Genomic DNA, 14,194 nt, shown 5'->3' with positions numbered 1-14,194 from the left:
AATACATGAGTGATACTCAGAGTTCCCTGTATAACTCAGCCTGCAGCCTTGTGCCTTTATATGGTCACAGAACAACCCCTAGTTGTTAGTTAATAATTTATAATTAGTGATGGGCGAATTTATTTGCCAGCCACGATTTTACTGCAACTTTCCGAGTTTCACAGCTGGCGAATAAATTCGCTGCGAAAAAAAGTTTGACGCCCAGCGACCATTTTGGACGCGGATGACCATTTTGATGCCGGCAACAATTTACAGCGTGCCCATTGAATACAGCGACAAACGACCCATTTCGCGAATTTTTAGCCGTTTTGCTAATTTCGCCCATCACTACTTATAATATAACGTGATATTTTGCCTTATTTAATAGGATTTTCTATATGTTTATGTACACGCTCCTTTACTCTCTTACTTTCAAAATAAATCTTGATCATAACATTTCTATTAAAGTGCCCACAAATAAAAGTTAATTATAATAAATTACATAAAACACAATTAAAAGTAGGCTAAACTTATACACAGAATTTAGAACCAAAAATCCAAAAAAAGAGCTGATTGATGCTGTAAAAATAGAATTTTTTTTAGAAATGTGAGTTTTTTGAACAATTTCTAGCAAAGAAAAAATCCAGAAACCTCTAAAAAAACTCATAATTCATTTAAAGAGGTCCAAAAAGTTAAACGCAGCTCCCACTGGCTTCTACAGCACCTCAACATGTTTTTTACACTGAATAAATCTCAATTTTTTTTTTTTTATAAATTCTTAGAAATAAAGGTAAACCACACATTTTAAAAAATTCATGGAAAAAAATGAAATGTTAGTAAATAGGCCCTGTAAAGTACATGTAACCCCTAACTAAAATCACTAAGCCATTGAGAGGTTAAGTTGTAGTTGTTTGGCATTGGGATCCAGTGGAAAAATAACAAATTTGCTCCAATAATAAGGAGCCCATAATTAAGGCTGTATGCAATGCACTTGAGACCAATACCTTTCTATAAACACACCCACTACGCTCAGTCTGAGGGCTTGACTGTATTGCATTAGAATGAGCAGTAGAAGAACTTGCCTGGGAAAGTCTATGAAAGGCCATTTTTATACAAGACAGAACTTTATTTGCTTTAGTAGCCACATAATGACACTGCCCAGAATTAGACAACTTGTTATCTACAAAGACCCCTAAATCCTTCTTATTTAAGGAAACTCCCAACACACTGCTATTTAGTGTATAACTTGCATTTATATTATTTCTGCCAAAGTGCATAACCTGCATTTATCAACATTGAACCTCATTTTCCAGTTTACTGCCCAGTTTTCCAGTTTAGACAAATTACTGTGCAAAGTGGCAGCATCCTGCATGGAACCTATACTTCACAGTACTTTCAATGGCCACCTCCAGGTCATTAATAAACAAGTTGAAAAGCAAGGGACCTAGTACAGAGCCCTGCGGTACTCCACTAACAACACTGGTCCAATTAGAAAATGTTCCATTTACCACCACTCTTTGTAGTCTATCTTTTAGCCAGTTCTCTATCAAGGTACAAATACTATGTTCCAGGCCAAGATTCCTTAATTTAACCAGTAACCTTTTGTGTGACACTGCATCAAATGCTTTAGCAAAGTCTAAGTAAATCACATCCACTGCCATCCCAGAATCGAGGTCCCTGCTCACCTTCTCATAAAAAGAAATTAAGTTAGTCTGGCAAGATCTATTATGCATAAAACCCTGCTGGCACAAACTCATAGTGTTTTGATTTGCTATGAAGTCCAGTATCTTATCCTTTATTAACCCTTCGAAAAGCTTTCCTGCCACTGACATCAGACTAAAATCAGAATATAAAATGTCATTCCTGAAGCAGCAAGTGTATTTAGTTGTAATATTGGTGTGTAGGTGCATCTCAGGTCATTTTGCCTGGTCATGTGCTTTCAGAAAGAGCCAGCACTTTAGGATGGAACTGCTTTCTGGCAGGCTGTTGTTTCTCCAACTCAATGTAACTGAATGTGTCTCAGTGGGACCTGGATTTTACTATTGATTGATGTTCTTAGATGTACCAGGCAGCTGTTATCTTGTGTTAGGGAGCTGCTATCTGGTTACCTCCCTATTGTTCAGTTGTAAGGCTGCTGGGGGGTTATCACTCCAACTTGAAGTACAGCAGTAAAGAGAGAGTTATCAGAGCACAAGTCACATGATTGGGGGCACCTGGGAAACTGACAATATGTGTAACCCCATGTCAGATTTCTGAATTAAATATTAAAAAAAAACCAAAAAATCTGTTTTGAAAAAAACAAGTTTTACCGTGATATAATCATTATAACAGAGAGTCCCATGTTATGCACACTCTACACTGACTTGTACGGAGATGTGACTTGCCACAAAAGCTCATGTCCGCAATTTTAAATATTTATGAATAAGTTGCTGAATGTTATACACTAGGGCCCTGGGCCCCTCGGTTTTCCCATTTCTCGTGTATAATGGAGTTGCTGTTTACAATGTGCGCCAATGTTCCCTTCAGCCGGCTCTGATAAAGCCCACACACAAGGTGCAAAGTAGAAGGCATGAAAAGGAGCTTTCACCTTACTTTAGACTTTACTTTCAGCCATTTGAGCTCTCTAATCCTTGTTTGGGAAATTATTGTAAGGCTTTTGTTTCTTATATATTGATGTAAAGCCCTGTGGAACTTGCTGATGCTCTAGAGATAGATGATGATGATGATGGTATGCTGTGACAACACACAGAACTTGCACTCTAATGCTGGTGTTGATGGCACCCATATCCACATGACAAGACAAAAGCTCAGAATTCACCAATTATCAAGGACATTTATGCACTAAAAGGGTTGTTCTCCTTCCACTGAACCTTTTTCAGTTCAGTTTGAATGGGAAAAATCATGGACAAAACCTAAAATTCCTATTTTACTCATCGTTTATAAAGGGGTGGTTCACATTTCAGTTAGCTTTTAGTATGTTATAGAATGGCTAATTCTCAGCAACTTTTCAATTGCTCTTCATTTTTATAGTTTTTGAATTATTTGCCTTTTTCTTCTGACTCTTTCCAATCTTGAAAAACAAATGCTCTGTAAGGCTACAAATGTATTGTTATTGCTACTTTTTATTCCATCTTTCTATTCAGGCCTCTCCTATTCATATTCCAGTCTCCTATTCAAAGCAATGCATGGTTGCTAGGGGAATTTAGACCCTAGAAACCAGATGCCTGACATTTCAAAGTGGAGAGTTGCTGAATAATAATCTAAATTACTCAAAAACCACAACTAATAAAAAATGAAAACTTATTACAAATTGTCTCAGAATATCCCTCTCTACATCATACTAACAGTTCATTTAAAAGGGAACAAGGTTTTCATTGCTTTTTTTACGTTAATAAATAACACATTTTAGGGCTTGCCAATTCCTACCTATACCTTTAACTAATTTCTCCCTATAGAGTGCTATAAGGTAGTTCCCAGAGAGCATAAAGCATTGAGCTTCCTACCCATTACATGCCAACAACAGCCGAATATTCCACTAAGTTGAAACTTCACAATTCTATGCCAAAATGGCGATACTGCAGTTACAAGAATAAAGATTTGCTTATTTAGTTTTATTTAGCTTTATTTAAATGTATTACATGGACACATGCAGGGGCTTCTATGCCCCATACTGCTTGAGGTGGTTGATATGATGCAGCTTCCTTAACCCATCCACCCACCCGTAGCTTTTTGTACTCCCACTGGGGTAAGGTATGCTGCATCAGTAGGTCCAATAGCCTAGAATGTTATTGGGCATGACCCTATTTCTGTGGTGTTCAGGTATGAATCAGCTCCTGGCTTGTCACCTCTTCACCACCAGAGTTTGGATTCAATCGCTCTTCTTCATCTGCAGTTTGTTGAAATGGGCCATCTATCTCCTCAATGTCATTTTCAAGTTCAGGATTTAATGAACCATCAGCATTTGAGGTTTCTTCATTAATTTCTGAGGCTTGGTCACATGATCCCTCTTTCTCATCAGCCTCATTTCCAGTGCCAGGTTCAGTATTTCATGAACCATATTCATTAATTTGTGATGCCTGGTCACATAATCCCGCTTTCTCCTCAGCCTCATTTCCAGTGCCAGGTTCAGTATTACATGAACCATCACCAACTGAGGCTTCTTCAACTCCAGGGTTTGAATTCAATGGCTCCTCTTCTTCTGCAATTTGTTGAAATGGGCCATCTATCTCCTCAATGTCATTTTCAGGTTCAGGATTTAATACATTTTACATGAACCATCACCAACTGAGGCTTCTTTAACTCCAGGGTTTGGATTCAATAGCTCCTCTTCTTCTGCAGTTTGTTGAAACGGACCATCTATCTCCTCAATGTCATTTTCAGGTTCAGGATTTAATGAACCATCATCATTTGAGGTTTCTTCATTAATTTGTGAGCCCTGGTCATATGATCCCTCTTTCTCCTCAGCCTCATTTCCAGTGCCAGGTTCAGTATTACATGAACCATCACCAACTGAGGCTTCTTCAACTCCAGGGTTTGGATTCAATGGCTCCTCTTCTTCTGCAGTTTGTTGAAATGGGCCATCTATCTCCTCAATATAATTTTCAGGTTCAGGATTTAATGAACCATCAGCATTTGATGTTTCTTCATTAATTTGTGAGGCCTGGTCACACAATCCCTCTTTCTCCTCAGCCTCATTTCCAGTGCTAGGTTCAGTATTACATGAACCATCACCGACTGAGGCTTCTTCAACTCCAGGGTTTGGATTCAATGGCTCCTCTTTTTCTGCAGTTTGTTGAAATGGGCCATCTATCTCCTCAATGTCATTTTCAGGTTCATGATTTAAAGAACCATCAGCATTTGAGGTTTCTTCATTAATTTGTGAGGCCTGGTCACATGATCCTTCTTTCTCATCAGCCTCATTTCCAGTGCCAGGTTCAGTATTATATGAACCATCACCAACTGAGGCTTCTTCTTTCATCTCAGGGGCCTGGTCACATGAGTCATCGTCCTGTACAGAATTTACTTCATCTGACTCATTGGAAAGCTCTTCACATTCATTATCTTCAAGGTCTAAAATAATTTAAAGAAAATTACAATATAGAAAATCACAAAAGTTCTTTTTGAATTGACTTTATACAAACGTGCACTGATAATGTATCTCTGTTTTACATCCCTAATACAGATACTGTATGTTTTGCTTAGTTTGGAGATATGTCAACTAGGAATAACCCAATTTTTCAGTTGATACAAATTTGTGTAGGACAAGCATTATAATAAATAAAATAATTAAGTACAACTATACAGAGATTAAGTGCCATGTGGTTAGAGACACAGTAGGATGGAGGTCCTAGCCCCATAAAGCTTACAATCTAAGACGGTCTTTTCTTGTGTTCATCTATTGTGTTTCTGATCATCCTTGGGCGTAGGCAACAGCCCTCACAATCTAACTGAACTGCAACATTGTCAAATATATTTGACAATATATTTAAAATCCATTCTATTTTTACCTTTAGTGGGTTCTTCAGTATTTTCCTCCTCACTTGAAGAATATTGTATCTTCAGAGGATTTCGTTTACCCTTATAAGGTGTACTTTGCCGTTTACATTGGCTGGTCTTTTGTAATTCTAAACATAGGGGAATATCAGAGTTAATCCATTGTATCTTTAATACAGTTACATTTTCATATAAAGGGTGAAAGAATCTCAGGTGATATTGACTTTGAGTGTGAGATGTTATATGGGTACAAGTATTTATAATAATAATGTATCTGGTTCTGCAAAATTCTTATAGTTTATATTAAATCCACATTAATTTACCTGTGGGGTTTGTGCATCATTATCTTCTTGACTTTCATTGTCACTTAAAAAAATGTTATACTCGGTGGCTTTACTTTTTGCTGGAAAGACCTATTCTTGTTTTTACAAGGGGTACTTGGCCTTCTCTCTTAAAGGACAAGGAATAGCAACAGTTAGGCACCCCAAGTGACTATTAGAAGAAAACCGTACCGGCCCGGGGTTCTTCTTTTGAGCACGGCAGAGAGATCCTCATCCTGCTTCTTCAGGTTTTCAAATTTCCTGGGGCAAACGCATGCACAGTAGAGCGAAATAGCCGAGTTTTTCCCTTAAAGTTTGGCTTTTCACTGTACTGCACATGCAGAACCACGCTAAGACCCGAAGAAGCAGGAAGAGAATCTCTCCACTGTGCTCAAAGGAAGAACCCCGGGCCAGTGCGGTTTTCTTCTGATAGGAGCACCGGCCCGGGGTGTCAGGTAAGTAAAAGCAATTACTTGGAGTGTCTAACTTTTGGCATCCCCAAGTGTAAAACACTATTCCTTCTCCTTTAAGAAAACAAGATATAACAGCAAACATTGAACGCGTGGGAAGATAAATGGCTCGTGTAAATGTTTCTAATGTGTTTTATGGTTGTAGCATTTCCAGCCCCATCCCAAATATATTAGATGGATACATCATGGTTATGCTATGGCAACTGGTGGCAACTGGTGTCTGAAACGTGACTGTGAGTAGGTGAATGAATGTAAGAGACATGTGTCTGTATTTCACATGTTTTCTGTGGGATTTAGATAGGACATCCTTTCATAATGTACCTTGTGAGGCTCTAGAAGTTTCTTCTTCCTCACTTTCCTCTTCACTTGAGTATTTTATAGTGAGCGGATTTACTTTCTCTCGGAATGGTGTGCACCGGTTTCTAAGAGGTATTGTTGGACTTCTCTCTAAAAAAAAAAAAAAAACAAGTAAAAAAAAAACATATTTTGCCCGTATATCTAGTTATATAATATAATATATCTTTGAGCAAGTATGGGATATGAACATTTAAACAAAGCAAAGAAAGGGCAATTTTAGATTTTGCATTTGGTACAAAACCATCCTCCTTCCACTATTCCCATCATGGCTTGAACCCCCCTTTCAAATTTACCTTGAGGCGTCTTGCTCTCTTTTTCCTCCTCCTCATCTTCTTCTTCATCTGAAACTATTTTCAGGCATGGTGTGAGGTTTCTTTTATGTGGGCAACTCTCTGCAATACAAATGGAATTCTTGGTTACTCTGTTTTGCATATAATCATCCTAAAACAATTATAAAAAACCTTCCTTTCCAGATTATAATCTAATATCAGGATTATAGATTGCTACACACATGGCCATGGTAACAATTCTTACTCAAACTAATCTATCTTTCTAAAAAGTTGCTAAAGAAACAGCCATTATCACCTCCAGGAGCCGGTAGTTCCATGTCCAATGAACTTATTATTTATAATGCTGATGCCTAAACGTCAAGTACTAGCTGTTAGTTCACTTACCTTTTATAGAGCGTCGTGCTTTAAGGGCCTTAAGGTGGTCCTTAATTTCCCCTCTGATCTGTTTGTCAGGGGGCAGATCTTTAACAAATGGGTGCTTTAGGAGTTGCTTTGCAGTTGGTCTGCTATTAACATTCTTCTCCAAACATAACTCCAGAAATGATTGGAACTTTTCTGACCTGGAAAAAGATGAATATATTTGTTAACTTCAGCTTTCTGGTTAAACTCCCCTTGGGAGAAGGCTATTAAATACATACTGTGGGCTCCAATAATTACTGTGCATATATTAAAATGGCACGGCAAACAATGCCTATTCTTAAGGGCACATCAGTGAGTAGAAAGTATAATATATTGAGGTAATAAGATAACAAGGTTACACCTTGGTGGATGTCATTGACTTTATAGAATATACAGCAGATTGTGCAATGAATGTAGAACCTAAATAAACCCATGCATCTTTTTTTCGAAAATGGGTAAAGTCACGTTGTAAATTAAACCCCCATTTAGAGAATGACTCACCATTTGTTTGATGGCAGTTTTGGTGTAGGATTTTGAAGGATATGGTCTACGATGTCCTCTGGGTCAATATCAACAAATGCTAAAAGTTGTTCAAAGTAAAATAGGATCAGTAAAATAATGATCTTAAATATTCCGATACATGATATGGTTTCCTACACGTCTCTATAGCACAAGGCTTAATCTCAAAACCTCCTGCCTTGATTACAATGTAGACATGAGATTTCTCGAGTTTTACTTACGAGGTTGTCCCTCTGCCATTTCATATGCTGTCACCCCCAATGACCATATATCACACTGAAAAAAAAGAATAATACAAAGAAATTAAATGGATTGTATATAATTCAGATACAAATATTTTTCCTCATTCCAGTCTTTTTAATGGTAAAAATAATCTGTGATGGTGGTTTATTTTAAAAAATATCCATAAAAGAAAAGACATGCTGAATTAATAACATCCTTCTACTATGAGAACTGCATTCCCCAAAGTGTATTGAGCTATACACTATCACGCAAAAATAACGGGGTGTCTCGTTGATAGAGGAAGGAGCAACTAATTTTACTCATTATATTAAATTTCACACCAAATTAGGAAGCAAAATAGATGATTATGATAAAACAGTAATCAAGCATGTGATTTACCTTCACGTCATATCCCTGTTGGCTTGTGGAAATTTCCGGGGCTTTCCAATCAGGGGTTCCTAGATCTTCATAGCACATCCCTGTTTCCTTGTCAAGCATTCCGCTGATGCCAAAATCAACTAAACGCACAAATGAGACATGTTATAATCATCAATGTTTTAATCATTAGTTACACAGCAATAAATTAGTAGGGAAATGGCCTGCGTGTGCATAGCAATTGATTAGTAAAAATACACCTGCCGCTTGACCTTTAAACTATACATTGTGTCCTAGTGTTTGGCAACTGTTCATCATTATTTAAGAAAAAAGCTTCACTTACTTATTTTGACTTTCGCCTCTTCTGTCAACATAATGTTGAGACATTTGATGTCTCTATGGGCGACGCGGTGCTTGTGTAGGTGTTTCAGACCCTGTAGAAATTGAATTAACAATTATTAGGATTGAAAAGTCACGTGATAGAGTTAATAATGTAAAGGTGTGTTAAAGAGGTGCAAGAAGAAGCCTGAAATGGAAATATTTAGACATACATGTAAGGTCTCCCTGCAGAAATAGGCAATCCACTTCTCACTAAGGGGACTACCATTCATGCTGTTGACTAAGTCACCGATGGAGCCGCCACCACAGAGCTTCATCATAATCTAAAAAGAAGGAAAAAAAAAGATCTGATTTATACTGGAAAAGCTTTGTAACGGATTCCGCATCTATAGTAATAGACTTCGTTAAATTTAGATGTAGCCGGGCAACTTCCAGCCAGTCAGGAGAGCTTCCCCTTGAAATGACACTAAAACAGTGTCAGACTGGGATACCAGGGGCCCACCAGAAAACCTTAGGTTGAGGGCCCACCAAACTATTATACCTCCTCTCCTCACTCAACCTCTTTATTCTACTAGTCTCTTTTCTCTACATACTATACTCTATTCTTCCATTATTAAGCCTCTTTATTCCCATAAAGAAATAGAGAATGACCATGATATAGGCCAAAAGGTTAGAAGCAGGAGGGCCCACTGACACCTTGGCCCACCGGGAGTTTTCCTGGTATCCCGGTGGGCCAGTCCGACACTGCACTAGAACACAAGGCTTATAACATCATAAAACTTTTACTTACCCAAAGCTTGTCAGGTTCTTCCTCTGAAGCTTTTGGTTGAAAATATGCCCCATGGTAAGTGGCAACATTTCTGTGGGCAGAGTATTTGCTGAGGAAATACAGCTCCTCTCTGACCCAGTCTTGATCCTAGAGCAGAATTAAAGAAAGAAATTTAGTTTACAGACAATGCATCACTAGACCCGGAACTACGTTCCTCTCATTCAACTTTAGTAAAATAATCAATGAAACACCAAAGACAACTTACCTCTTCATCTTCAAGGCTGACAACTTTTACAGCGACTTTGCCTTTCTTGGCATGTTGACCCTGTAATGCAGAAATGTTTTGTTGGGACTTTTCTACAAGATTTAGTATTAGCTGTCACTAACAGATCAATACAATGTGCTGTATTTCTTCTTTTCTGTAAACATTTTGTGTCTTACCTGATAGACTTGTCCATGGCCTCCGCTGCCAAGTTCTTTCCCTAAGGTGATTTTATTGGTAATGGGCTAAAAAAAGAAATAAAAGAGTTTTAATTTCTTGGGCACAATATTCAAAGTACAAATAGACGGATGAGTAAGTAGCATTAACAATTCATTTGTAGTCTTACAGGGTATTTGTTTTTTAGATGGGGTCAGTGACCCCCATTAGAAAGCTCAAAAGAGTAAGAAGAAGAAGAAGGCAAATAATGCAAAAACTATAAAAAAAGAAAATATAAAGGCCAATTGAAAAGTTGCTTTGAACTGGCCACTCTATAACATATTAGGGGGCCGATTCACTAACTTCAAGTGAAGGATTCGAAGTAAAAAAACTTTGAATTTCGAAGTGTTTTTTGGGCTACTTCGACCATCGAATGGGCTACTACGACCTTCGACTACGACTTCGAATCGAAGGATTCGAACTAAAAATCGTTCGACTATTCGATAATCGAAGTACTGTCTCTTTAAGAAAAAACTTCGACCCCCTAGTTCGCCATCTAAAAGCTACCGAACTCAATGTTAGCCTATGGGGAAGGTCCCCATAGGCTTTCCTAAGTTTTTTTGATCGAAGGATATTCCTTCGATCGTTGGATTGAAATCCTTCAAATCGTTCGATTCGAAGGATTTTATCGTTCGATTGAAGGAATAATCCTTCGATCGTTCGATCGCACTATTTGCGCTAAAATCCTTTGACTTCGATATTCGAAGTCGAAGGATTTTGATTCCCAGTCGAATATCGAGGGTTAATTAACCCTCGATATTCGACCCTTTGTGAATCGGCCCCTAAAAGTTAACTTAAAGCTAAACCACCCTTTTAATATAGAAATAATAGGGTGCATAGAATTCTGAGTAAGGAGTTGATAACCTCCTACCAGAGATATTAACATGTGTATGGAAAGAGAGGGAGAGGGATAAAAGCAGGAATGATAGAAAAGTGGAATATATTTTAGAATAAAGCAGTCCACAAATGAAGAAGCAGTGCTATTAAATAAAAAGACATCATATTGTAGCAATAGATCAAGGGGTATAAAGGCTCCCACACTTTGGCTAAACCAATATTTTATATTATAGATCCCAGACAAAGCTCAGTGATAGGTTCTTTCATCCACTTAGGGCCCCACTGGAGTTCAGACAAAATATACTCTTGCTTACTTTGTAAAGTTCTGAAAATGGTTTTGTCTCTTTCTGCTTCTGTGAATAAAAAGAAAGAATTTGTTTTATTTGTTTATTAACAATCCATTAACAGACAATTGTCCTTCCTACCATACATAGAAACACTATTATTATTATTATTATTATTATAAATAAAAAGAGAAGCCTTTGCAATGGCCTTACTTTTCTCCTGAAAGAAGAACAGCAGAAAAAGTCCAAAAATCCCATTTCTGACAACAGATAGTTGGAAGCGAGTCTTCGAATTCTTCACGTTTGATGAAAGAGAAGAGAAATAACATCAGGTTGGAGCTTGTTACTCAGAACTTTATGGGTATGAGCAAATTTTTCCCCTGGTACAGTTTCATGGTGACATTTGCATTTTTACCAACAGAAAATGTTTTAACAAATTTGTGATACACCAGAAGCAATAACAAACTAACAAACAAAAACACGTAAAACGTCATTGGGTAAATGCCCATGGCATTATGAGAATATTTCCACCTGTTTTTTTTTTTTAAACCACAATGGAAAAAAATGCTTATTGACTCCAATGATTTGCTTATATTTTACTGAAATGTCACCCTTTTACCAAGTTTATCATGGTTTTGAGAATTTTTCAAAACAAGCCAGATTTGTTCATCACTATTAATTTATACCAAAATCAGGGATAGTTAGGATATTGTCCTATGTCTATATTTTTCACAACTAATATAATATAATATGATATATATGATATAAACGATTGTTAAAAACCTGTAAAATGATCAGCTGCTCTTACCTCTGATGTCTGAAATGCAAATGACTATTCTGTGCCGTGTATTAAGCTATTCCTCTGCTGTTGATGATGTCACAACAGGTGATGATGTCACAATGGAGGATGTTGATGATGTCATAATAGGTGATGATGATGTCACAATAGGTGATGTTGATGATGTCACAATAGATGATAATGTTATTGATGTCACAATGGATGACGTCGATGATGTCATAATAGGTGATGATGATGTCACAATAGGTGATGTTGATGATGTCACAATAGATGATAATGTTATTGATGTCATAATGGATGATGTTGATTATGTCACAATAGAAGCTAAGATTTGAATCAACCACAGGCTTAGTTCATGTTAAATTGTTATAATTTTAAACAGGTTAGCTAGACAATAGAACACATTCATAGCAGATCATAGTCTAAATCTGCTTCCATAAGTTTTGAATGTCCAATCCAGCACCAGTCAATACAATACAACAGTATTAAATGGTGTTAAGGGATGGGCGAATTTGACCCGTTTGGCAAAAAATTCGCCGCTGGCAAAAATTCGCCCACATCCATTAAAGTCTATGGGCAGCAAAAAAAAATGTTTTTTTGACGTGCGATGCCATTCAAGTTTATGGGCATCAATTCCGCGGCTAAACAAGGTGAAAAAATTCGCCCATCCCTAATGGTGTTAAATAGACTATGAGAAAAAAATGTACAGTTAGTTCATTTATAATTAGTGATGGGTGAATTTATTTGCCAGCCAAGAATTTGCTGCAAATTTCCGAGTTTCGCGGCTGGCGAATAAATTCGCTGTGAAAAAAAGTTTGACGCCAGCGTCCATTTTGGACGCGGGTGACCATTTTGATGCCGGCGACCATTTTGATGCTGGCAACAATTTACCGCGCGCCCATTGAATACAGCGACAAATGTCCCATTTCGCGAATTTATAGCCATTTTGCTAATTTCGCCCATCACTACTTATAATATAACGTGATATTTTGCCTTATTTAATAGGATTTTCTATGTTTATGTACACGCTCCTTTACTCTCTAACTTTAAAAATAAATCTTAATGATAACATTTCTATAAAAGTGCCCACAAATAAAAGTTAATTATAATGAATTACATAAAACACAATTAAAAGTAGGCTAAACTTATACACAGAATTTAAAATCCAAAAAAAGAGCTGAACGATGCTGTAAAAATAGAATTTTTTTTTTTTTTGAAATTTGAGTTTTTGGGACAATATCTAGCAAAGAAAAAATCGAAAAACCTCTAAAAAATCATAATTCATTTAAAGAGGTCCAAAAAGTTAAACGCAGCTCCCACTGACTTCTACAGCACCTCAACATGTTTTCCCTTAGAGGTTTTTTACACTGAATAAAACTCAATTTTTTTTTAGAAATAAAGGTAAACCACACATTTTAAAAAATTTATGGAAAGAAATGAAATGTTAGTAAATAGGCCCTGTAAAGTACATGTAACCCCTAACTAAAATCACTAAGCCATTGAGAGTTTAATTTATAGTTGTTTGGCATTGGGATCCAGTGGAAAAATAACAAATTTGCTCCAATAATAAGGAGCCCATAATTAAGGCTGTATGCAATGCACTTGAGACCAATACCTTTCTATAAACACACCCACTACGCTCAGTCTGAGGCCTTGACTGTATTGCATTATAATGAGCAGTAGAAGAACTTGCCTGGGAAAGTCTATGATATTAGCAGTTGGGAAATGTCTTGTCATATCTCTATTTAACAGTCATATTGGATAAAATAAGTCACAGAAAGACAAATCTTTGCCTTTTTTGGTATCAGGGTAATTTGTGCGGCAACTGTAACAATTCTTTATGGGCTCAATTGAGGGAAACAGCATCAATGGATTCCTGTGACTGATGTTCTGTTTGCTAAACATTGGATCCAAATGAATTATAGAAATAATCTTTAAAAATGATTTATCTTTGAATCTTGTCCATGAATTTTCCCATGATAAACCTTGAGATAAGTTTTTCTCTCTTAATTAAATCTGGCTAGTGATGGGTGAAATTATCCGGCAGGTGAGAATTTGCGGCAAATTTCTGTGTTTTGCAGCTGGCGAATAAATTCGCAAAACACTTCACCTGCGTCAAAAATAGTTTGACGCTGCTGACCGTTTTGGTTGGCGGCGACCATTTTGACACAGGCGACAATTTAATATGCGCCAATTGACTAAAGTGCGCTAAATTGTCGTTGGTGTCAAACATCCCCTTTCATTAATTTTCTGCCGTTTCACGA

At 37.1% G+C, this 14,194-nt stretch overlaps 1 protein-coding gene across 1 annotated transcript; it reads right to left on the bottom strand.

Annotated features, from left to right (window-relative positions):
* Positions 1-3,589: 3,589 nt before the first annotated feature.
* LOC121399499 lies at positions 3,590-8,170 on the bottom strand. Its single transcript, XM_041580401.1, has 5 exons — positions 7,294-8,170; positions 6,913-7,011; positions 6,584-6,709; positions 5,487-5,603; positions 3,590-5,049 (listed from the first exon to the last, which is right to left on the bottom strand). The coding sequence occupies exon 5, from the start codon at positions 4,955-4,957 to the stop codon at positions 4,235-4,237; it is 723 nt and encodes a 240-aa protein (XP_041436335.1). The 5' UTR covers positions 4,958-5,049; positions 5,487-5,603; positions 6,584-6,709; positions 6,913-7,011; positions 7,294-8,170; the 3' UTR covers positions 3,590-4,234.
* Between the last annotated feature and the right edge of the window lie 6,024 nt (positions 8,171-14,194).

Source organism: Xenopus laevis, chromosome 1S, assembly GCF_017654675.1.
Source record: "Xenopus laevis strain J_2021 chromosome 1S, Xenopus_laevis_v10.1, whole genome shotgun sequence".
NCBI classification, from domain to species: Eukaryota; Metazoa; Chordata; class Amphibia; order Anura; family Pipidae; genus Xenopus; species Xenopus laevis.
Note: the sequence above shows the minus strand (reverse complement) of the source record. Positions and strands in the feature narration are given on the sequence as shown.